This window comes from Dermochelys coriacea, chromosome 10 (assembly GCF_009764565.3).
Source record: "Dermochelys coriacea isolate rDerCor1 chromosome 10, rDerCor1.pri.v4, whole genome shotgun sequence".
Taxonomy (NCBI): Eukaryota; Metazoa; Chordata; order Testudines; family Dermochelyidae; genus Dermochelys; species Dermochelys coriacea.
In genome coordinates this window covers 37809739-37833564 of record NC_050077.1, presented here as the reverse complement: position 1 = coordinate 37833564, position 23826 = coordinate 37809739, and the positions used below count along the sequence as shown (strand labels likewise).

General features: G+C 42.9%; 1 protein-coding gene across 5 annotated transcripts in view; it reads right to left on the bottom strand.

The window, feature by feature from the left end:
• The window catches only part of TBC1D24 (TBC1 domain family member 24), a 71141-nt gene that overhangs the window by 27637 nt on the left and 19678 nt on the right, over positions 1 to 23826 (bottom strand). For 3 of the 5 annotated variants that reach the window (XR_006274570.1, XM_038419710.2, XM_043493320.1), the window contains exons 2-3: positions 20371 to 21405; positions 15656 to 15673 (exon numbers count right to left, since the gene is read on the bottom strand). Coding sequence is in view for 3 of the 5 variants with exons in the window: in XM_038419710.2 (XP_038275638.1) it covers positions 15656 to 15673; positions 20371 to 21329 (977 nt within the window). In the remaining 2 variants the exon portion in view is untranslated. The remainder of the gene's footprint in view (positions 1 to 15655; positions 15674 to 20370; positions 21406 to 23826) is intronic. The other 2 variants (XR_006274571.1, XM_038419711.2) reach the window with 1 other exon arrangement.

Sequence of the window (23826 nt, the reverse complement as noted above, 5' to 3'; positions counted from 1 at the left end):
ATCTAACCATCAGTGTACTTAGGGCATGGCTACACTTGCAGATTTAGACCGTTGAGAGTTAAACCAGCCCTCGGAGACTGCAGCAGGGAAAGCGCTGCAGTGTGTTCAACTGTCAGCTGCAAGTGCACTGGTGTGGCCACATTTGCAGCACTTGCAGTGGCATTGGGAGCGGTGGATTATTGGCAGCTATCCCACAGAGCACCTCTTCCCATTATGGTGCTGTGGCTTGTGGGAAGTGGGGAGGGAGTGCGGGGCATTCTGGGTCCTGTCCCAATGCCCCATGATGCATCACTTTGCATCCCAGCAATCCCTGTGCTTCAGTCCACATTTGGAGCAAGCTTTCAACTTTTTTGTACTGCGTGCTCTGTCTTCCCTTTCAGTCTACAGGAATGAATCCCAAAGTGCTGAGGAATATGCTGATGGGTCTCGCCAGCATGTCCCAAATGGCAGTTGAGTTACTCCTCAAGCTACAAACTGACAGTGAGGAGTCCGATGATGATGTCGACTTGCATAACGCATATGACACAAGACTGCTTGTGGCATTCATGGACATGCTCACCGCAGTGCAACACTGCTTTTGGGCTTGGGAAACAAGCACTGAGTGGTGGGATCACAGTCATTCAACTCTGGGATGACGAACAGTGACTGCAGAACTTTCAGATAAGAAAAGCCACTTTCATTGGACTGTGTGCTGAGCTCGCCCCCACCCTGCAGCACAAGGACATGAGATTGAGAGCTGCCCTGCCAGTGGAAAAGAGGGTGGCTATTGTAATCTGGAAGCTGGCAACTCCAGACAGCTACCAATTAGCTGCTAACCAGTTTGGAGTGGAAAAATCGACCACTGAAATCATGTTGATGCAAGTTTGTAGGGCCATTAATTGCATCCTGCTCAGAAGAACTGTGACTCTGGGTAATGTGCATGACACTGTGGCTGGTTTTGCACAAATGGGTTTCCCTAACTATGGAGGGGCGATAGATGGGACGCATATTCCAATTCTGGCACCAGCTCACCTAGCCTCCGAGTACGTTAATTGGAAGGGGTATTTCTCTATGGTTCTCCAGGCACTTGTGGATTACAGTGCGTGTTTCACTGACATTAATGCAGGCTGGTTCGGAAAGGTGCATGTCACACGCATCTTTCAGAACACAGGCCTGTTCAGGAAGCTGCAAGTCGGGACTTTCTTCCCAGATCAGAAGATCACTATAGGGGAAGTTGAAATGCCCCTGTGATCGTTGGAGACTCCGCTTACCCTTTAATGCCATGGCTCATGAAACCCTACACAGGGAGCCTTGAGAGCACCAAGGAGTGGTTCAACAACAGGCTGAGTTGGTGCAGAATGACTGTGGAGTGTGCTTTTGGACATTTAAAGGGCTGCCGGTGCTGTCTGTATGGGAAGCCGGACCTGGCCGATGACAACATCCCCACGGTTACATCCGCATGCTGTATCCTCCATAACATTTGTGAAGGGAAGGGTGAAAGATTCACTCAGGCATGGACCTTGGAGGTTTAACACCTGGAGGCTGAATTTGAACAGCCAGAGAGCAGGGCTATTAGAGGGGCTCAGTGCAGGGCTGCAAGGATTAGGAATGCCTTGAGGGATAAATTTGAGGCTGAAAGCCACCAGTAATGTTTGGTGCCCTGCATGGGAGTGAAGTGCAGTGGTTCCAATGTTAGTAGGAATCTGTGTTTGCTACACTGACTTGCAGTGCCTGTTTCTTTCCTGGGCTAAGGTATCTTTTACTTAATGCAATAATAAAGAATGTTTTCAAAGACAAAAAATACATTTATTGAAAAGAAACACAATTGCTTAGGAAACAGAAAGGGCAAAGGGGTAGGGTGGGGAACGGTACAATCACAGATTTGCATATGTCCTGTTATCATACTCGGCCTTCCTGTCTGGAGTGCTGCGCAATGAGTGCTGCAATTTAGGATGGCTATACTGCATGGTGATGGGGGGTTGAATAAGGGTCGTAGTTTGCAGGACTGGGTGGTGAAGCTATAGGTGTTGGAGGCAGCTGGTGGCGATAAGAACCCAGATGTTGGGGAAAGTGGGTTGGAGGTGACATGGGGGAATAAGGGAAAGAGTTTTGGGAAAAAGGGTGCAGGGCGGGCGGGCACAGAAGTGCTCCCCCTGCATTGCTATGAGCGCCTGAATTGAGTCCGCTTGGTGCTCCATAATGCTTAGCAGCCGCTCCATGCTTTGGTGCCGGTGATTCACATTCTGCTGGCAGACCCTCCTTTCACTCTCCCGCCACTCCTGCGCTTTTTGATTTTCATTAAGGGACTGCTGCATTACTTCATGCAGCATGTCCTCTTTGCTTCTACGTGGCCGCTTCCTAATTCTTTGGAATCTTTTGGCTGTTGATAACAAGGTTGGCTGAGATCTCAAGGTTGCAGCTGTAAAGCCAAAATGCAACACTTAACAGAGGCAGCATTGTTCACACCAGAGAGAGCAATGATTCGGCCGTACTTAAAGTAGACAAGCACAGTACATAATAGTAGAAACTGTCCGCCCCAAAGCGAGTGCACATAACCCACAGGAACCCCAAAATAGTGAGTAAGCACAGGAGCAAGGGGGACTGATTGTTTCACGGCCGTACTGTCCTCTAGGGTTCTGTGCCTTGGGGAGAGCCAACAGCTGCAGGGGGCCCCATATGGAACACTGTTCCCACATTTTCCACAGGATGAGTTTGTCTTGGAAGATATCTCACTGCTGAGGGTGACCTGGGAAGCCAGGGAGGGTCTTCTACTACAATGCGGCTTCCGCTCTGGCCCATATACACCTTGCCTGTGTGTAGCAATGGTCCCCCCCCCGCTTCATGGCACAGTGGTGCGGACATGTTAGCCTTACTGGGACAAGGAGCACAGTAGCTCTGCTAAGGAACCCGCGCAAGCGGATTGCCCAGCTTCTGCATGAGACCTTTGAAGACATCACTGAGGCCGATTTCTATGATGTGAGAGAGCACATCAACCCCCTATTACATCTTCTAGGCATGCATGCAGCCCTAACTCTTCTTGCCCCAAGAGCCGGCAACGAACTTCCTTCCCAAAATAAAAGCCGCTTACCAGGCATCTCCTCTGGCATTTGTTCTTCCCCAAGCACCCGACGCTGCGACTGGCTACCTTCCTCCTGACTTGAGAGCAGCTCCTGGCTGCACGCATCTAGGGATGTCGGGCTGTCCCGCTCCTCCTCAGCACCTTTGCTCCCGCTTTCCTTCTCCTCCTGCCTCGTTGCACTGGGCTCTGAAGTGTTCAGGGTGGTCGTCGGAGTGGAGGCAGGGTCTCCCCCAAGTATTGCGTCCAGCCCTTTGTAGAAATAGCAGGTCGCGGGCACAGCACCAGAGTGGCAGTTTGCCTCGTGGGCTTTGTGGTAGGCATTCCGCAGCTCCTTCACGTTAACCGTGCACTGCAGTGCGTCCCGGTATGGCCCCTTTCCATCATGTCCCTTGACATTTGCCCAAAGGTATTGTAATTCCTATGGCTGGAGCGCAGATGGGACTAGACAGCTTCCTCCCCCCAAACACTGATGAGGTCCAGCACATCACCACTGCTCCATGCTGGAGATTGCCTGGCGTGTGGGGCACGGACACCTGGATAGACTCACTGAGAGCACTCCACGCCTTGCTGAGCAAACAGGAAGGATATTTTCAAAATTCCCAGAGAATTTAAAGAGCAGGTCTGACAGTTGGTCACCTGAGGGCAGGGCAGTAGAGTTCAAAGTGATGACCAGAGTGGCTAGAAAAGGAATTGTGGGATACCTCTGGAGGCCGATCAGAGCGCATTAATAGACCAGAGTGTCCACACTGGCGCTGCGGCACTCCAGCCGGGGCACATCAAGTATTATGCTTCTCATCGAGGTGGATTACAAGGAGCGCTCCAGCCATGGAGTCCGGGCGCTCTATGTGCCTTGCCAGTGTGGAAGCGTCATGAGTTAGAGTGCCCGGGGCTGCATTAATGCACGCTAACTCGCCAGTGTAGCCATGCCCTTAGATAGGCCCCATTAGGGTGGATTTGATTTAAATCAAATTGATTTAAATCATTAGTCAGGAAAACTTGATTTAATCATGGATTTCTACATAAAAGTGCATTCTTGGTGGTGGTTATAACCTCAATACATATTCTTCACAACTCAGAAATAGATGTAGGTTTCATTTTTAGAAGGTACACACTGTATATTTTGTAAGTGATTTATTTTGAAAAAACTTTTCAGACTAGCTTTACAGCTATATCAGAAAATGAATGAATGATTGGTTATTTCATTTATCAAAGATAATTGAAGCAGATATTTATGAAGTCATTGGGAGGTGAACTATCTCCAATTCAACAGGTTAATCATTAATATTTGGAGGATTTTCTTGCCATGCTGTATTAGGAGAACATCACCAGACAGACATTTAAATTGTTTTATTTAACTAAAACAACGTTATGTATTCTGGATTTTTTTCCCCAACAGCAAACATATAATTTAACAAAACAAGCATATGAATTTCAGAATTTAGTTAAACATTCACGATTTTAAAAATCAGGGTTGTTTTTGTTAAAATTATTTTTAACTAAAATAGTTAAATGAAATATTTAAAAAAAAATCAACAAAAATTGAATTGACTAGGTCAGCCAGGTCAACATGAGAAACTTAAAATATTGGCATCTGCAGCTAACTCAGTCGTCTTCACCTTCATTTTACTGTTTGTTCATAATCTGGAAAAGAAAAACAAGCTTTCCTGCTTTTTCAGGTCCCAAACGATTTCTCGATTTGGAATGAATTAGTCCAAAGGAAGAAAATATTCTTTCTACACCAGCTGAAGAAGCTACTGCTGTTAAAAGTGAGATTATCACTTCAAGAGTCTCTGAATCCAAGTGCCTTAGTGACTTCCACCAGTTCACTGGTATGACTTTCCTTAAAACATCAGCAAACATATATTTCTTGAATGGTTCACCCTTAGCTCTGAAGTTTATTATAGTTGGCATTATGGAGGGATGATTGCTGGATGATTGCCAGCAAGTTAAAAAAGTATGAATTGGATGAATGGACTATAAGGTGGATAGAAAACTGGCTAGATTGTTGGGCTCAACGGTAGTGATCAACTGCTCGATGTCAAGCAAAGTGCCCCAAGGGTCAATCCTGGGGCTGGTTTTGTTCAACATCTTCATTAATGATCTGGATGATGGGATTAATGGCACCCTCAGCAAGTTCACAGATGACACTAAACTGTGGGGAGAGGTAGACACGATGGAGGGTCCAGAGTGACCTAGACAAATTGGAGGATTGGGCCAAAAGAAATCTGATGAGGTTCAACAAGGACGAGTGCAGAGTTCTGCACTTAGGAAGAAAGAATCCCATGCACTGCTACAGGCTGGGGACCGACTGGCTAAGCAGCAGTTCTGCAGAAAAGGACCTGGGGATTACAGTGGACAAGAAGCTGGATACAAGTCCGCAGCGTGCCCTTGTTGCCAAGGCCAATGGCATATTGGTCTGTATTAGTAGGAGCATTGCCAGCAAATCAAGGGAAGTGATTATTCCCCTCTGTTTGGCACTGGTGAGGCCACATCTGGAGTATTGCATCCAGTTTTGGTCCCCCCACTACAGAAGGGATGTGGACAAATTGGAGAGAGTCCAGCAAAAGTCAATGAAAATGATTGGGGCTGGGGCACATGACTTATGAGGAGAGGCTGGGGGAGCTGGGGTTATTTAGTCTGCAGAAGAAAAGAATGGGGGGGATTTGATAGCAGCCTTCAATTACCTAAAGGGCGGTTCAAAAGAGGATGGAGCTTGGCTGTTCTCAGTGGTGGCAGATGACAGAACAAGAAGCAATGGTCTCAAGTTGCAGTGGCGGAGGGCTAGGTTGGATATTAGGTAACACTATTTCAGTAGGAGGGTGGTGAAGCACTGGAATGGGTTACCTAGGGAGGTGCTTGAATCTCCATCCTTTTAAGGCCCGGCTTGACAAAGCCCTGGCTGGGATGATTTAGTTGGTGTTGGTCCTGCTTTGAGCAGGATATTGGACTAGATGATCTCCTGAGGTCTCTTCCAACCCCAATAATCTAGGATTATGTGTCCATGTCATAGCCAACTCCTCTTCTTCAGCAGTTAAGGTTTGACCCTGGTACTGAGTATTGAGAATATTTGCGAGAAAATGAGCTGGAGATGGTGCGTGTCCCATTCGTTTTTTTAATGCTTGTAATTTAACTCTGTCATTGCATATTTTTCTTTTTAAGATCTCACTCAGTTCCTTCCAAATTTCAACAGCATCAGCAATAAAACAGCTGTTTCTCTGCATTTTGTTCAAGGCTACAGAAATAGGCTTCCGGATACTCAGCATGTGTTCAACCTTTCTCTTGAGCCACTCTTGAGAACTTTGGCTGCGACAGTGCCATCTATTTTTTTTTCCACGATTTTGTTCACAAACTGTCATCAGATTAGGCCAGTTCTTGATATAATGCTCAAAACAGTCCACTACTGAGTTCCATCGCACATCCTGTGGAAGAGTTAGCTTGGTTCCTCCCACTTTTTTCAGAACAGCTGCTGCAAAGTGGTTGTTACGGAAGTATTTTGCCATTTTAACAACATTAGCCTTTATTTCTGGAACACTGAAGTCTTTGGCTAGGAGGTGCATCAAATGAGTACTGCAACCACGTTATTAGCTTGGGACTCTAAATTTCTTCTCATCTTGGATACATTTGCAGCATTGTCTGTGACCAAGCTGCGTACTAGACATTTGAATTTTTTTTTCACAGTTTGTTAAAGCTTTTACTGCTACTTCTTGGAAGTATTCTGCTGCGTGTGCATTTCCTGATGTATCAATTGTTTCTGTAAGGAAAACATTCCCTTCTTCTGTTGTCACACAAGCACATACAACGGGATCATTGTGGGCATTGCTCCACCCATCAAAACTCAGGTTAACAATTTTACCCTGTAGACCTTTTGCATACTGCTCAATCTCTCTTTCATACACTTTATCCAGCTATTTGCCTGCAAAATCTGCTCTTTTGGGTGGATTGTATCCTGGTCTTAATGACTGAACCATGTTAATGAAGTGTGGGTTCTCAATCATACGGAAAGGAGCATAAACAAACCGGGCAATATTTTCATCAATTACCTCTTTTTGTAATCTGCTGGTTCTTATCACAAAGATATCTATAGTTGTTTCTGGATGATGGAGATTTTTTTTTTCTTTTGCTACAGGTGATATACTATGGCTACGTGACGTATGACGTACATGATGTGACTGAAACACTATCATTGGCAGATAACTATGAAACTATAGAAAATGATGGTGATCTTAAAGGTGGATAGTCTTCAGAATCCTGTATATTGAGGATAGATTCTCCTAAACAAAATAAGTCAATGCAGTTATTTAATTATTATTACCATACTGCTCATTTAGTATTACTCATTGCATTCACTGACACTCAGTACTACTTTAAAGGTGAAATTGTAAAAGGAAGATCTGCCTATTTCAGCTATTTTTTTTTATTACAACTGCATCTGAAATGTTAGTACCATAGAGTAACAACTATATTTTTTGGTCAAACATGAGAATTCAAGAATAGTTCAGAAGGAAGACAGGCAGTCCTTAAGAAAGAAGTATGAAATAAAAAAACTTTTACCAACCTGAAGATCCTGCATGTTCAGACATGTTCCTTTCATCATCTTCAACGCAGCTTCCTCCTGAGAACGAACACTTCTCATGATGATGTTTCTTTTGGGCAACCAGGCTTTGCATTTCTTTGCTGCACTGTTTGCATTTTGCACACATGCCTGTCTTACCCACAAGTAGAGGAATATTTCATTATTTAATTAAAATATTCCCAAACTGGGTCTCTTTTACAGCCTGCTGCCATCATAGGTTTTCCTTTCTAGTGAGACAATGGTATGGTAGATCTCAAATCAATGAAGGCTACACTCAGAAAGACATCAAGGCTTCTGGAATATGCTGCTCAAAGAGTTTCACTTTTATTTCTGCTGCCTGTCCCTCCCTTCTCACATTTATCTCCAGACTTCTTCTCCTTGTCCAGATCTATTCCGCCCCCAACTATCTTCTATTCATTGAACTTTTTGAAACTTTGCACTTTTAGAGCGACATAAGGGATTGACTCTGTGTACACAAATCTGCAGAGGGACAATAGGGTTGAGGTCTGTTATTTCTCACCTCTATTTATTAATTTATTTATTTTAGAACATTTTTTGCTGTTAACAAGCATGTTATCTCTGGAGAGACAAATCCACAGTTTGAGAACTGCAAAACTAAGCATCTCTGATGGTATTTTCTAGATTGAGCACTGAGTCCCATTGGGTAGATAGAAAGATTAACCTAAATAATCTATACAGAAGCCCCTGGAACCCCATAAGATTGGGTCCCTAATCCATGAACTCTTGGAACTCATTTACAAAACTTTTCTTAAACATTACACGAATATATTGTCTCATACTATAGAATTAGAATTTATAATCCCTATTCCATGATGAGATAGTTTTAATTAAGATACGTTATAGCTCAAATATATCTTTAGATAAAATGCTTTTTGAGGAAAAAAAACTTATCCAAAAATCTGATTTAAATAAAAAAATTAGTTTTTTTTATTTTTAAAAAATATAATTGATTTTTATCCACCCTGGACCCCATCACCACAGTACTTGCGTGGCTCACAATCATTAATGGATTTTCTCCTTGCAATACCCCTGTAAGGTAGGCAAAAAACCCACTTCTTCAGAAGTGCACCTGAAGAAGTGGGTTTTTTACCCACGAAAACCTATGCCCAAATAAATCTGTTAGTCTTTAAGGTGCCACCGGACTCCTCGTTGTTTTTGTGGATACAGACTAACACGGCTACCCCTCTGATACCTGTAAGGTATGGAAGTATTATGTCCATTCTATAGATAGGAGACTGAGGCACAAGAAAGACTGACTTGTCAAAGGTCAAAAAGGAAATCTGGTTTGCACCAGGAACTGAATCTAGATCTCTGAAACATCTGTCCACTGACACATCCTTCTGACTTTACCTTCCCTGCAATTAAAAAAATGATGGCATCGTGGGAGAGAATTGGATAAGTCCTCCATATCCTTCCACAGGTAGCAGAATTTCCTGCTTGCAATACATAAGCATTAGACAACTTTCGCCACACTCAGGGAAAACTCAAAAATCACTGAAGACTATTGATTGGTTTGTGACAGTACTCCTGGGGAAAAATCGTGGTAAATAGGCTAAGAGTTAGTATGAAGCCCCACACTAAACACTGCTACTTTCACAATTACAGTTATCCATGTAGACCCAGGATTCCTTACCTACCAGCAAAGGATTGTGAATGTTAAGAGGGTGCATTGGTGTCTTTTCTATTCCCTTTCCTGGGTATCCTCTACTGTTCTGGGAGAAACCACCCATCTCCCCAGACTCCAGTCTGATCCCGTGTCCCGCTAGCATTCTTGTTTAACCCTCAATCTTAGCAGCCACTTTGCTTTCCTACAGCTTTTCTCTTAAAGCTTGCAGTGTTTGTATGTACTCCATATTCACCCATGCACCTTATCTCTTGCAAAAGTCCCTAAATGGCCATCATCAGATTTGAAAAAGAAGATTATGCAAAGCATGGAATCTTTGACTCTTGACAATCACCCTTCATCATTTTCCATTTATTGACAGGACACAAACACTAGACTGCAGCATTACTGAAGGATTCGGACAAAAGGAGGTGGATCAGAAACTTTAGACAACAATGATTAACCAGCACTGATGGAATGGAAGGCCAGAAGAGTTAAATTTGTATTTTAGCAAAAGTGATACTTTAAAATGCCTTCATGAGTGGAGCAGGTACCTTTAAAAGTAAAGGCAAATTAAAATGAACAGTTCAGATAGGCTGGGTAGGAGTGGGGGACTCTGGCACATGTTTGTTGCTGAAAATAGAATCTATAAGTTAGTACACCACACTGTGATGAGTTCCCTCCAGGGTGCTACCTGGAACTGGGGTACCACTGAGCCCTCTGACATACCCAGTTGCAGTTACATGTAGGCTCTCTAACTACCAGCTTCCCAACCTGGGACCCCAGAACAGTACTGTCCTGCCCTGGTCAAATCTGGCCAGTATATGGGTTTAACACCTGGTCCACCTCTCCCTCAATGTGAAGAGAACAATGAACACTTGTGGTAACCAAGCAGAGATTTTCCCCACCCACTCCAGTCAAAGCTCACTGGTTTAGAATAAAACAAAAACAAGTTTATTAATTACAAAAGATAGATTTTAAGTGATTATAATTAGGGCTCTGTATTTGTCATGCAGCTCGTGGAAGTCATGGGTTACGTGACTTTCCGAGACCTCCATGACTTCTGCAGGGGCCTGGGTGGCTGATCCCAAAGTTGTCTAAAGCAGCTGCCCAGGGCATGGCCCTGGGCAGTCATCCCCGGATGGCCTGAGCAGCCATGGGGCGAGACCCCAGGCAGCAGTCCCTGGCCAGCTGGAGTAGCCGCCTGGGGCATGGCCCCAGGCAGACGCCCCGGCTGACCGGAGCAGCTGCAGGACACAGCCCTGGGCAGCGGTCCCTGGCCGGTCTCTCCCCAGCAGCACCCCCCCCCCACACCCTTCTTCAGCAGCAGCCCCCCCATGGCCCTCCAGCGCCACCCCACCCACAAGATTTAATCACAGGTAATTTTAGTGTAAGTCATGGACATGTCACAGGCAGTGAATTTTTGTTTATTGCCCATGACCTGTCCTTGACTTTTACTAAAAATACCCATGACTAAATCATAGCCTTAATTATAAGGGATAACAAATGGATCAAAGCAGATTAGTAGGATTCCCATCCTGTCAAAGAGACAGTTTCCATAAATATATCAGGAACAGCATTTTGCAAAAGTGGGACCTAGAGTGGGGTACCTTCTGTCACCCATCTATCTCTATTCCCAAAGGTTAGTTGTGTGACTGCTCCCCTCCAAGAGATCAGTTACACGGGTCCCTCTTAAAGCCTGAGCCACAGATTGCGTGCCTGGGTGCACAGAAGCTGGAACAGCTGTTCTATTCTGAGCAAATCCCACCACGTAATTAGTGAGGAGACATACCCGTACTCCTATCAATTCTCTCTCAGCTTCCTTCTCTGGGCCCCCTCTAAGACACACACCTCTGTGCTATCTAGAGTGGGATCTATCCCCTATCCAACTGTGATGAGCTCACAGCAAACAGCTTGAACAGTTCTTTCACTGGCAGGTGCCGCACAAACTTCTCTCTGAGCTGAGTTTGCCCCCAGCTACACAGTCAATGGAACCATCTCCCACCTCAGTGGTCTCTAGGATTCTATCACCCTTCTCTGGGCTTTCCTCTAGGACACATCTTCCTATGCACCATAGAGTGAGGTTTGTCTCTCACTTAGCTACAACCTGCTGGTAGCCAGCAACCTGGACAGTTTTCTCACTTACAGGCAACACATTTCCCTCCCCACCTGGAGGAGATGCTGCCTTTAGCTACCAGGCAGCAGGAGCTGGTCTCAACTACACCCATCCCTGGAAGCACACAGTTTTCTACTGGTGTAGAGGAATTAAAGAGACACTCTTCCATTCCTCCAGCAGTTCCTTTCCCTCTGGGGTTCCAGCATAAAATTTCTCCTTGACAGCTACATGGAAGAAATCATTCCCCAGCAACAAAAGCAATTGGGTTATCATTTACCACAGCCACAGACAATACAGCTTCCAAATCCTCAGTTTCTATATGTACCTTAACCAAAGGCACAAGGATTTTGTAATCTCCCACTAATAAAAGCTCTGCCATCTGTCCTGACAGTAAGTCACTTTCCTTCACAATACTTCTAACCACAGAAATTTCTGCCCATGTCTTCCCACCCCAGGTGTTCTCTGCCATTAATCCTGACAGCCTTTATGTGCTTCATACCTGGCTGGGCAGTGACTACTTTTACAAACCTTGTATGATAATTGCCTGAGGTGCCTCTATCCTCAGGGTAGCAGCATTTTCATGAGTTGCTTGCTGCCTGTTCCCACCCAGCACAGGGCATTTATTCCTCAAGTGCTCAGTGGAATTACAGTGATAGCACCTTTTGGGCTCCTCTGTTTTTACAGGCGATTTGGGACAAGAACTAGAGGAATAGATTTGGAGAGGTGAGCGCCCAGCCTCCCATCCACCCTCCTCCTTCTCAGGGGTAAAACGGGAACCTTGCTTCTCACAAGGTTTAAACCCCTCTGTCTGTAGTTTTTTTTGCAACAGATGCTTGAATTTGCTCAAATTGATCAGCTAGAGTAGCCATCTCCTCCACAATTTTTACCTTTTTGTCCCATAAACACTGTTTCACAACATCTCTCCCTATACTCAGGAAATGTCCCTGAGCAACAAGATCACATATTCCTCCAAAGCTTATAACACCTTTTCCCTTTACCCACTTATCCATCAGATCTTTCATCTAGTTTACATATGTCACACTGCTCATCCCAACAACCCTCTTAAGGCTTCTAAATTTTACTCTATATGTTTCAGTGTAATCTGAAACTGTTTTAAAACCATTTCCTTGAATTTATCATAATCTGAAGCATCTAGAGATGGTGGCATCTTATTTAATAAATCCAGAGCTCTCCCAGACAACTTTGCAACCAAAGTGGGCATCTTTTGGTCCTCAGGAATCTCATGTAGTACCCACAGCCTCTTGAAGGTGATGAAATATTCAACTGTGTTCCCTGTCTTGCAGTATGCAGGACACAACTGTTCCCATTTGTGGATTTTTGGAGAGGTGGGACTCCCTGGTGTTCAGGGGTTCTGGTTCTGCTTCTCTAGCAAGTCCAGTTGATGCATTCCTTCTCCTCCATGGCTAATTTCTGGCTTCAATTTCTTTGTCAGTCTCTATATTTTTCAGTTCTAAGGCTCTCTAGCGTGCAGCTTCTTGCCTGGCATTCTCTGCTTCTATGGCTCTTCGCACATCAATTTCCATCTGTTTTAATTCCATAAGTCTTTTGTGTTCTTTTCCCCTCTTCTGCCTGCAATCTACACAGCTCCAGCTTCTTACTAGTTTCACTTTCACTCATTTTCCTGCTTTCCTGACTCTACTTCCCTTTCCCGAAAAAAACAAACAGAAAATAAACTGGTAACCTCTTTAACCGATCTCTAGTCACCACACTTAAAATCACCACCAGTGTATGAAGGGCAAATCTCACTCAGGACAACAAGCTATGCATTTAATTCTGTACAATTACACCACTGTGACAGGCTCCCCCTGGGGTGCCACCTGGAACTGGGGTACCACTGAGCCCTCTGATCCACCAGCTTGGGCTCCCTCTTATACTGTGCTGCTATGACAAGTTGCAAAGCTCTCCAGCCTGCACTTTCACCAGCATTCATACAGCCAGGGAAAAACCCAGGTGAAGTTACACGTAGTCTCTCTAACCATCAGCTTCCCAGCCTAGGACCCCAGAGCAGTACTGTCCTGCCCTGGTCAAATCTGGTCAATATATGGGTTTAATACCCGGTCCACCTCTCCCTCAACATGAAGAGAACAAGCACTCTAGTCATAATGCACTGGTGTAGATTAAAACAAAACAAGTGTTCTTACTACAAAAGATAGACTTAAAGTGATTAAAAGGAATAGCAAACAGATCAAAGCAGATTACTTAGTAAATAAACAAAAAATGCAAACTAAACTTAATATACTAAATAGATTGGATATGAATTAGCAGATTCTCACCCTGAGAAATGATACAAGCAGGTTGGAGATTCTTAAAGGGCACTTGCTTTACAGTTTGGAATCCCCAGGTGTTTTATACACAGGCTAGAAATCCCGTGAGCCTGGGTCCAGCACTTTCCCCAGGTCAGTCTTTGTTTCTCAGGTGTTTCCAGAAGAACCCCTGATGATGTCACTCCCTGCCTTATATAGCTTTTGCATATGGCAGGAACTCTTTGTTCCAAAGCTTGGTTCCCGGACCAGTCTGTGGAAAAATACTGACATCCCAAAATGGAGTCCAGCATCATGTGGCCTGGTCACATGTACTTCTAGAGTCATAGCAGCCATCACTCAAAGGCTGTCTGTAGCGTTCTCAGGAAGGCTCACCAGCAGGGAGATAAGCTTCTCCTAAGGCCGATTGTTCTCCCTAATGGCTCATTGCCCTGAATAGTTCCTTCCCAACCAGCTATCTAGACTGAAAGCATCTTGTCTAATGGGCATTACCCAGGTGTAACTATATCTGAAATACAGATACATAGTCAATATTCATAAATTCAGACACAAAAATGATACATGCATAAACATAGGATAATCATACTCAGCAAATCATAACTTTTCCAATGACATCTCACATGACCTGTCTTGCATAAAATGCTTAATAATTATGTCATAATCATATAATAATATCACTATGAAGAACATGGGATGCAGTGTCACACACACACACACACACACACACACCACTCAAAGAAGTATGCATTCTGAGTTAGTACTGCACTATTAGAAGAAGTTTCTCATTGTTATTTAGGAAGAACCAGTAGTTTATTGAGAAAACCTATTGAAGATGAATTAGCCATGCAATTGTAATAGCCATTAGTTGGAGCTCATACTGCAAACCTGCAGCCATTTACCAATTAAAGATTTCTATCCTTCATTAGTGTTCTTTTTATCCTTCACATTAGTTTGTTTACTGGAATCTGCATTGCAATTTTCTATTTAATGCGTTTAAATACATTCCATGCATGGAAAGAAGGACTCTTACTTCTTAATTACCATATCAAAAGTGTAGCACACTCTAATATTTACAAATTTGTTTGCTTATTTACTGTTTTGGTGGGAATGTGGGTTCTCATACAGATTCATCACTAAAACTGAAGTGCTTCAAGGCCGCCAAAGCCCAGCAAGATCAAGCTAGCTTTCATTTCATGTATCAGCAACAGCCAGTGCAGATACTTTGAATCGTTATGTTCATTACTTGTTTGTAATATATACAAAGTGTAAGTAGCCACTGAATCACCTTTTCTATTTCTCAAGATCTTGTATTGGGTCTGAAATCTCCCAGAACCTACAAGTTTTTAAATCCATGACTTTTTCAAAATCTTCCAGAACTTGGACGTGGATGAAAGTGCACTAAGTGACTCAGTACCTAGTGTAGGCATGGACAAGTCATGTTTTAAAATGTTTACCCTGCTAGGATTAACCATGACCACAGAGTGTTTTTAAACATGAATGTCTATAACCTTTCTAAGAGGAAAACCAGGTTTATTATGTAAATTATGAGAGATTAGTTTAGTTTTATCACTTGTATTGCAGTAGCCCCGATCAGGGCTAGGCACTGTACAAACACATTCAGTTAACACGTTTTCTAACATGGTGCATTTTTTCCAGTGCAGACAAGGTCTAAGGAGTCCAATCACCAACACTAGAATTTCCATCTCAAGAAGATGACCCACATATATGAATGAAATCTAGGCCTCCTCTGTGGCTGTGCAGAACAATAATGCTAGATCAGTGGGATGGTCTCATGAACTCTCATTTGAACACTTTTATAGGTTACTTTGAACTAGTTTCGCAAGGGCATATTCAGGAGCTATTTACCTTGTTGTTTGTTGCTGCAATCAGCACTCTGCTACTGCCCCAGCACGGTAGGTATGACACACAGCCTTTAAAAATACAGCCAAGCAAAGACAGAAGAAATGAACAAAGCACAAACATTCAAAGTTTTTTAACCTACCTTTTAGGAGATGAAACACTGCAAACAGGAGGAGTGCAGAGGATATGGAATTGACAGAAGGAGAACGCACAAAGAGAAAGACACAAAAAAAAGACAGGAAAAGAGATCAGTGATTACATCCCCAACAAAATGCATGGAAGGCGCCTAAGGAGAAACACAGAATAAGGTTTGAATCAAACAATGCCCAAAAAAGAAAAGGAGGAGGACAGGTTAACAATATTCCTCATTTAACATCAGTTCTCCTGTTCTCCCGTCAACCTTCAGTCCGTTTCCTTCCTGCTGTGTGGTCAAATCTATCAGGATGTTAGGGGAACAATTCATATCTGCTGCGTGGCTCACTCAATATCAAACAAGTTTGGATAAGTGAATTTGAGTTCTCTCAAAGACTGGAGAGAAAGCTTACGTTGCACCTACTTTTGCCTACCTAATGTCCTCCGTCAAACCTACTCTATGGTCTCTCTTTGAGAGATCGTCAGAGATTATGGTATGTTCCAGCAAATGGCACAGAAAGGGTGATAACTTTTCATTAGCCAGTGTCTCTGCTTGTTGCTCTCACCTGGTGATGACAGTACTGAACCTTGCTTGGAAGAAATCTAAGACTGCACCTTTGTTGCTCTGGGCTGGCTATCGATAAGTCATTTTTTAGCCGAGTAGCAGCTCCTGGCTTCTTCACTCCCTAACACACACACACACACTCTCTCTCTCTCTCTCTCTCTCTGAAGAACATACACATTGTCTGTCTTAACTCTTTTGCCCTTCCCCAACAGGGAGGAAACCAGTGATATACCAGACTGTCACATGCACCGCACTGGAAGCACTGAGTATCAAAAACAGTGGTCTGGAGGCCCTGGTAACTACTAAAGCTTCCCTGTTCAAAGTTTCTAACCAACACTCCAGTAGACAGAAGCCTTGAAAGGTATGCTTGGATTGCCTGACAAGGGAAGGTGCTGACTCTTTAGAGGTCTGACCAACATGAAGAAGCCACACATCAAGGTCTGCAGGAGAAATACAGAAAGGATAGAATAGAATAGAATAGAATTAATTAATAGAATGTAGGATACAGAGAACAAGCAACTGGAGAGGAACATCTGCCTTAGGAAGAGAAGAATAGCTGCATATAAGAGCACCATCAAGGCTTGTGTTATTTCATAGGCCAACATATGACATAAGAACATAACAACGGCCATACTGGGTGAGACCAAAGGTCCATCTAGCCCAATATCCTGTCTTCCGACAGCGGCCAATGTCAAGTGCCGCAGAGGGAATGAACAGAACAGGCAATCATCAAGTGATCCATCCCGTCGCCCATTCCCAGCTTCTGGCTAACAGAGGGTAGGGACACCATCCCTGGCTAATAGCCATTGATGGACCTATCCTCCATGAACTTATCTAGATCTTTTTTGAACTCTCTTATAGTCTTGGCCTTCACAACATCCTCTGGCAAAGAGTTCCACAGGTTCACTGTGCGTTGTGTGAAAAAATACTTCCTTATGTTTGCTTTAAACCTACTGCCTATTAACTTTGCTGGGTGACCCCTAGTTCTTGTGTTATGAGAAGGAGTACATAGCACCTCCTTATTTACTCTTTCTGTACCAGTCACGATTTTATAGACCTCAATCATATCCTCCCACCCTCAGTTGTCTCTTTTCCAAACTGAAAGGTCCCAGTCTTATTAATCTCTCCTCATAGGAAGTCGCTCCATACCTGTAATCATTTTTGTTGCCCTTTTCTGAACCCTTTCCAATTCCAATATATCTTTTTTGAGATGGGGTGACCACATCTGCACGCAGTATTCAAGATGTGGGCATACCATGGATGTATAGAGAGGCAATATGATATTTTCTGTCTTATTATCTATCCCTTTCTTAAGGATTCCCAACATTCTGTTTGGTTTTTTGACTGATGCTGCACATTGAGTGGATGTTTTCAGAGAACTATCCACAATGACTCCAAGATCTCTTTCTTGAGTGGTAACAACTAATTTAGACCCCATTGTTTTATATGTATAGCTGGGATTATGTTTTCCAATGTGCATTACTTTGCATTTATTAACATTAAATTTCATCTGCCATTTGCTGCCCAGTCACCCAGTTTTGAGAGATCTTTTTGTAGCTCTTCGCAGTCTGCCTGGGATGTAACTATCTTGAGTAGTTTTGTATTATCTGCAAATTTTGACACCTCACTGTTTACCCCTTTTTCCAGATCATTTATGAATATGTTTAATAGAAGAGGTCCCAGTACAGACCTCTGGCAGACACCACTATTTACCTCTCTCCAGTCTGAAAACTGACCATTTATACCTACCTTTTGTTTCCTATCTTTTAATCAGTTACCAATCCAAGGGAGGACCTTCCCTCTTATCCCACGACAGCTTACTTTGCTTTAGAGCCTTTGGTGAGGGACCTTGTCAAAGACTTTCTGAAAATCTAAGTACATTATATCCACTGGATCCCCCACATCCACATGCTTGTTGTCCCCGCAAAGAATTTTAGTAGATTAGTGAGGCATGATCTCCCTTTACAAAAAACATGTTGACTTTTCCCCCAACAAATTATGTTCATCTATATGTCTGACAATATTGTTCTTTCCTATAGTTTCAACCAGTTTGCCCAGTACTGAAGTCAGGCTTGCTGGGATCACCTTTGGAGCCCTTTTTAAAAATTGGCATCACATTAGCTGGATTGCAGGATTCCAAGCATTTGGTAAAGAAGCTGATTTAAATGATAGGTTACAGACGACAGTTAGTAGTTCTGCAATTTCACATTTGAGTTCCTTTAGAACTCTTGGGTGAATACCATCTGGTCCTGGTGACTTATTACTGTTTATCAATTTGTTCCAAAACTTCCTCTCATGACACCTCAATCTGAGACAGTTCCTCAGATTTGTAACCTAAAAGAATGGCTCAGATTTGGGAATGTACCTCACATCCTCTGCCGTGAAGACCGATGCAGAGAATTCATTTAGTTTCTCCGCAATGGCCTTGTCATCCTTGAGTTCTCCTTTAGCATATTGATTGTCCAGTGGCCCCACTGGTTGTTTAGCAGGCTTCCTGATTATGATGTACTTAATTTTTCTGCTATTACTTTGAGTCTTTGGTGAGCTGTTCTTCAAATTCTTGTTTGTCCTTCCCTAATTATATTTTTGCACTTCATTTGCCAGAATTTATGCTCCTTTCTATTTTCCAATAATATGTTTCAGTAATCACAAATACAGGTCCTTCAAAGGTACTGATTCAAGCTCACTGTTCTACATAAGTGGCTGTGAGAAGATACATTAGTTATGTGTACTTCCTGATCCCACAATTTAGAAGAGGAGCGTGGAAGAGCATCTCTCTGGATTACACCATTCCAGATACTATGCTCACAGGTTTCCATGGAGAGTTTTCCTTGTGAAAGACAGAAGGGCTAGTTAAGCTATTGCTGAACTCTCCAAACTTTAGATTTGGAAAAAACAGCATTTAGGAGAGATTTCCTCCAAACAGTTGGCCTTGGGAGAAAAATGTTACTGTGACTGTAGAATTTCAGGATCTGTTCAAAGTTTATCTAAATATGCTTTTATTTCATACACCACTTACCCAAGTCTTATCTTGTTGGGTTTAATATAAATATATAAAACATTGAGATAGCTGCCTAGAAAAGTGAGACATGAAGCTGTACTCCCAGGAATTCTTTATTGTACCTGTTGTATAGGCACGAGGCACTCTCTCAGATAAGTAAGCTGGTACTGTTCTGTATTTCTTCACCATTCTGAAGCAGCATATCAAAGTCTAGCCTGGTTAGATAGATATCTGATCAGTTTGCAAGTTTCCTGGTTGCCTCTTTCCTGAATCTGATGAGAAAGCATGTTCTATGGGTTCATCTTTTGTTCCAGCCTATAGCCATTCTGTCTGACTGATTTATTTCAAATCACTCATTTGTAATCATATGTGCACCTGTCTATCACTAAACAGACTAAGACTCTACCTGTGAACCTTACAAAGTGTCCTTGGATTTGTATAAGAGGCTTTTTGACTGTAAAGCTCTTTTTCAAATATCACTTGTAAATAAAGGTCCATTAAAGTTTAATTACTCTCAACTCTACTGAAAGAAAGAAAAACTAAATATGGCCCAACTGCACTATTAAGCAGAACATTCCCACTTTCAGATACTGTTTGCTTCTGTTATAATACATTGGTGTTCAATGCTGCAATTTCAAACATACATTGAAATCACAATTTATATAAAAATCACAGTAAAAAACCTAATTTTCACATTTGTTTAGGTGCTGTCCTTCCCAATATAGTTTTGTTCTCGGACTGCTTTTTTTGGTTCACTGTGTTTTAACTTAAAAAAGCCAGAAAAACTTGCACGTCTTAATATTTGTAGTGAACATCTGACTATGTCAATAGTTAGAAGTTTGCTCCTGTAACAGCAAACTGTCAAAATTGCTTCATTTCAGTAATGGCATAACAGATAGATTATATGTCTTGTTATAATTTCAGCAACATTCAGACAATTTAGTACAAAGATGGAAGCCAGGTTTACATGACTACATTTGGGGATGCAGCTATGTCCCCAGGAGAATGACTCCTCTGGGATAAAGATAACATAATGTGCTAGCAGAGCATTCAGCCTCCTAACTGACCTTGCAGAGTTGGCTGTCCCCTTCACTAAAGAGAAAGAGCCTGTTGGTCTTGTTGGGCAGGGCTAAGTAAATAGAGCATCTGGGGGCCTTACCTCTTCTGTTTGACTGTGATGCCTTTCTGCTGTAGGGCCTTCTCATTGGCCATATGCAGAAGCTGGATCTCCTTTCTGGAAAAAAGCCGTATGGCAAAGGCTTTCTCCAGCAGCTTCTCAGGAGACACTGACTTGGCAATGTCCCTAACAAAAGCTCGAATGTCTTGCTGCACATTGTCCGACTCCATGGGCTGCCCTGCTCTCACTTTGTGGAAGACTTTGAGAAGAGCTAGTGCAATCCGATAGAGCACCTTGTAGCCCTCCACCAGGAACACATCGAAGACTCGAGCAACATACACCAAGGGCAGCTCTCCAAAGAGCCACCGCTGCCAGTCAGAGTACACCTCAAGCACGTCCTCAGACACTGCCACCATCAGCTTGTGTGCTGCCTGACAGTACTTGTTAACCAGGTCACCAAAGGTCATACACGAGGACTCGAATGCCAGGAATGTCTGATCAACGAGCCGCTTGGATGGGTCATTGCAAGCAAGGATGCGACAAACCATCTCAAAGCACTCTGCCTCATCCCTGCTGTAGTGGAGGAGCAGAGCCACCACAGAAGGCAGCGCTGGGCAGAATGATATGTCAGGGAACTGATTTGCGATGCAAAAGATTATCTTCCTGACTGCCCCAATGCCCTCGGCATTCAAACAGTAATTGGGAACCAGACTGTTATCCACAAACTCTGGCAATGGGAGGGTGCCAGTGTTACGCTTGCCAACGATCTTCACAACAATATCCCGGTACACATTTGCATCTGGTGTCACTGTGCGGCATGGGATGTTGCCAATTAGCTTCAAGTATACTTTGGCTCTCAAAGAGTGGTTCTTGGCCCAAAAGCCCTGTCGGGCAAGCTGTTTGAACTCCTGGAAATCTGTGCAGATTAGCTCCTTTGAGTCCTGGGTCTGGATGGTGGCATCCATCTTGTCCCAATCCACAAAGCAACTATATTCATCCATGGGTGCGGAGAATGTTTTTGCAGAAAGACAGAAGAGTAAAGACCTTATCTGGGCATTAGGGGACTTGTACTTTTTCCTGGAAGAGAAAGAAAAGAATATTTAGCGGTTTCTCGTAACAGACCATTTCCCATCCTCTTCAGGGCAAAGAAATTCAGGTTGCTCTGTGTTGCTAGTGATTTAAATCAAATCCACCCTGTTAATTAATGTTCATAAATCTTTCTGGGATCCTTGGTTGGAAGGTGATAAAGAAGTACAAAGTATTATTACTTTGTTCTGCAACTCCTAGTAACTGATGAACTTCACACTGCAATGGACCAGTATCCTATAGTCATCCCCCAGGAATAAGCTGGTGGAAACCCCAAATTAGAAATTCATAGGAGAACTCAAACCTCCTTTGTTCCCACTGCAAGCAAGTTCCCAGATGCAGATTTTTGTTTAGAATATTTTAATTCCATTTTCACACCACAGCATGTTGTTAATTCACATTTAACTAGTACATTCAAATTCAGCCAAAGTGTAGATTCTAAACACATTCCAACGTGCAGTTTCCCTAGTACAGCTGTTCTGGCTAGAGACTTCTCTGCACATTTGCACAAGCTCAAGTTATGGTAGCATTAACTGTGTAATGAAGAAGATGCTACCATCCTAATGTTTCAAAGGCAGCCATTGTGATGTCTTGTCTAGTTCCAGCCTCTCCCCCTTGATCTTAGTGCAAGGTGAAGATTACCTGGACTGTAAGCACTTAGTGTGATGCACTGGCCTGTGGGTTCGTGAGCTTTCATACATAGACTTGTATAATCAAGTCACCCTCTAGTGGCTGCCCCACAAAGAGACTACCTATTATCAGCACCAAAAGATCTCCTTTAAAAACACAGATCTTTGCCACATGAGCCAGAGCTAAGAGATCATGGTTCTAGGTCCCAACTCCTCAGGTAGGGCACACATGCATGAGTTATCTAGTAATTACAATTGTGGCCTAAGGCAACTGGATTTGTTACATTTGCCAGGGACAGTCATTGTACCTCTCCATAGTAAAGCATAATGTACAGCTATGATGCTGCACAGCAATGTTAATAAATAAGAATAAAGATTATCAGTGTTCCAGAAAACAAAAAACTCCCTGCTCCATAAATCAGAGTGTTTTAGGAAATTAACATTTACAGGCAAGTTCAATCTCAACAATAAGTTGCATTAAAAATATTTTGAAATGCCTAAGATAGATATCTTGCTCATGAAAGCTATTCTTTCCCCCATTAAAGGGAAGCAAAAACTTTTCCCTACTCAAGGCAAACATATTTACAAATATTCAACCAGTGCTAGCTAGAACAATAATAACTCTGATCCAAATAGCTCTAGATCCTACTTGAATATTCATCTGGATATCTTGGAACCATGTCAACTTTTAAAAGAAAGGAGTTACTTTTGAAAGTAAAGCATGATAAAACAAGTAAAAGCTTCTCTAAAAGATTCTTAGTAAAGGTTTAGTTTAAAAAATATATTTTCTCATTTTGAAATCTGCTTCTGCTTTTTGTATTAAAAATATCAATTTGAGGAGGAAAAAAGACACTGCTTAAGAGTGTGGATTATGCCATCCTCTGTTCTCAGTCTCATCCTTCTGTTCTGATTCTGAGACCAATTTTCAGTGTATGGTCAAATTGGGTGGGGCCATGTTCCCACTCCTATCCAAACAGGCAGAGTTTCTTTCAACATTTGGGAAGGATGAATAATAGAGGTTTGAGTTCTCCTATGAATTTCTAATTTGTGGTTTCCACCATCTTATTCCTGGGGGATGACTATATCAGAAAATGAATGATTGGTTATTTCATTTACCAAAGGTAATTGAAGCAGATATTTATGAAGTCATTGAGAGGTGAACTATCTCCAATTTAACAGGTTAATCATTAATATTTGGAGGATTTTCTTGCCATGCTGTATTAGAAAGAGAACATCACGAGACAGATATTTAAATTGTTTTAGTTTACTAAAACAACATTATTAAGTATTCTGGATTTTTTTCTTCAACAGCAAACAAGCTATGTCCCTTGCATCTCACATTTATCTTCTCCTTGTCCAGATCTATTCTGCCCCCAACAATCTTCTATTCATTGAACTTTTTGAAACTTTGCACTTTTAGAGAGAGGTAAGGGATTGACGCTGCGAACACAAATTTGCAGAGGGACAACAGGGTTGAGGTGTGTTATTTCTCACCTCTATATATTAATTTATTTTAAAACATTTTTGCTATTAAAAGCATGTTATCTCTGGAGAGACATATCCATAGTTTGAGAACTGCAAAACTAAGCATCTCTGATGGTACACCTTTACCCCGATATAACGCGGGTTCGCATACAACACAGTAAAGCTTCGACACGCTGCTCTGAGCAGCGCGTTAAGGGTGCCAGGCCGGGCTGGGGCTGAGCGGATGGATAAGGGGCAGAGAGTGTCGGGGGCGGTCAGGGGCTCCCCACCCCCAAGGTCTGGGAGGCAGGAGCTGTGG